Below are 2,321 nucleotides of genomic sequence, written 5' to 3'. Positions count from 1 at the left end.
GGGGGTGATGAACAGGATGAAGATATTTTGCCTTTAACCCTTGAAGAGAAGGAAAACAAAGAATACTTAAAATCTTTATTTGAAATTTTGATTCTTATGGGAAAACAAAATATACCTCTGGACGGGCATGAGGCTGATGAAATCCCAGAAGGTCTCTTCACTCCTGATAACTTTCAGGCCCTGTTGGAGTGCCGGATAAATTCTGGTGAAGAGGTCCTGAGAAAACGCTTTGAGACCACAGCAGTTAACACATTGTTCTGTTCAAAAACACAACAGAAACAGATGCTGGAGATCTGTGAGAGTTGCATCCGGGAAGAAACCCTCAGGGAAGTGAGAGACTCGCACTTCTTTTCCATTATCACTGATGATGTGGTGGACATAGCAGGGGAAGAGCACCTTCCCGTGTTGGTGAGGTTTGTAGATGAGTCTCATAACTTGAGAGAGGAATTTGTGGGCTTCCTGCCTTATGAAGCTGATGCAGAAATTTTGGCTGTGAAATTTCACACTACCATAACTGAGAAGTGGGGACTAAATATGGAGTATTGTCGTGGCCAGGCTTACATTGTGTCTAGCGGATTCTCTTCCAAAATGAAAGTTGTTGCTTCTAGACTTTTAGAGAAATACCCTCAAGCTATCTACACACTCTGCTCTTCCTGTGCCTTAAACATGTGGTTGGCAAAATCAGTGCCTGTGATGGGGGTGTCTGTTGCATTAGGAACAATTGAAGAAGTTTGTTCTTTTTTCCATCGATCACCACAACTGCTATTAGAACTTGACAATGTAATTTCTGTTCTTTTTCAAAACAGTGAAGAAAGGGGTAAAGAACTGAAGGAAATTTGCCATTCTCAGTGGACAGGTAGGCATGATGCTTTTGAAATTTTGGTGGATCTCCTGCAAGCACTTGTTTTATGTTTAGATGGTATAAATAGTGACACAAATATTAGATGGAATAATTGTATAACTGGTCGAGCATTTGTACTCTGTAGTGCAGTAACAGATTTTGATTTCATTGTTACCATTGTTGTTCTTAAAAATGTCTTATCTTTTACAAGAGCCTTTGGGAAAAATCTCCAGGGACAAACTTCTGATGTCTTCTTTGCTGCCAGTAGCTTAACTGCAGTACTACATTCACTCAATGAAGTAATGGAAAATATTGAAGTTTATCATGAGTTTTGGTTTGAGGAAGCAACAAATTTGGCAACCAAACTTGATATTCAGATGAAACTCCCTGGGAAATTTCGTAGGGCTCAGCAGGGTAACCTGGAATCTCAGCTAACCTCTGAAAGTTACTATAAAGAAACCCTAAGTGTTCCAACAGTGGAGCACATCATTCAGGAACTTAAAGATATATTTTCAGAACAGCACCTCAAAGCTCTTAAATGCTTATCTCTGGTACCGTCAGTCATGGGACAGCTCAAATTTAATACATCAGAGGAGCACCATGCTGACATGTACAGAAGTGACTTGCCTAATCCCGACACGCTTTCAGCTGAGCTACACTGTTGGAGAATCAAATGGAAACATCGAGGGAAAGATATAGAGCTTCCATCCACCATTTATGAAGCCCTTCATTTGCCTGATATCAAGTTTTTTCCTAATGTATATGCTTTGCTGAAGGTCCTGTGTATTCTTCCTGTAATGAAGGTTGAGAATGAACGCTATGAAAATGGACGAAAGCGTCTTAAAGCATACTTGAGGAACACTTTGACAGACCAAAGGTCAAGTAACTTGGCTTTGCTTAACATAAATTTTGATATAAAACATGATCTGGATTTAATGGTAGACACATATATCAAACTATATACAACTAAGTCAGAGCTTCCTACAGATAATTCAGAAACTGTTGAAAATACCTAAAAGACTTTTTAAATGGGCTTTCTCTTATATTTGATATTTGGAAGAAAAGCCGTAAGGTATATGTAGGTCACTTATCACTGAATATCTTTGCCTACAGGCCTCATGAATACATTAGCCATTGGTAATCTGCCTATGTACATGGCACCTGTTTGAGCTCTCGTGCTTTGAAAAATTGTCTGTTCTTCCAGAAGACTGCATTGGAAGTACCACATTTCACCTCTGCGTGACCTCTGCTAGTAGCACTCTGAAATTGTTTTAGTTAAGTCTTTTAGGTTATAAAATGTATTATTACCATGGATCCAGTTGTCAGGTATTATTATCAATTTTGAAGAAATAAATTTTGAGGAGGTATAAGAAAAGAATGCATCTTATGAAATGTTACAATGAAGCCTACTGTTGACCTTTGACTATTAGGAGTTTTAAGTGTGTTAAAATCTGTAATGGACAATTAAGGGAATTAACCA

The 2,321-nt window shown here is 38.5% G+C and overlaps 1 protein-coding gene across 1 annotated transcript; it reads left to right on the top strand.

Moving 5' to 3' along the window:
* The first annotated feature begins 6 nt into the window (after positions 1–6).
* Positions 7–2,315, top strand: LOC107135163 (52 kDa repressor of the inhibitor of the protein kinase-like). Its single transcript, XM_015477089.2, has one exon. It carries the CDS (start codon positions 97–99, stop codon positions 1,855–1,857), a length of 1,761 nt encoding a protein of 586 aa, XP_015332575.1. The 5' UTR covers positions 7–96; the 3' UTR covers positions 1,858–2,315.
* Positions 2,316–2,321: the final 6 nt, after the last annotated feature.

This window comes from Marmota marmota, unplaced genomic scaffold, assembly GCF_001458135.2.
Source record: "Marmota marmota marmota unplaced genomic scaffold, marMar, whole genome shotgun sequence".
Taxonomy (NCBI): Eukaryota; Metazoa; Chordata; class Mammalia; order Rodentia; family Sciuridae; genus Marmota; species Marmota marmota.
Note: the sequence above shows the minus strand (reverse complement) of the source record. Positions and strands in the feature narration are given on the sequence as shown.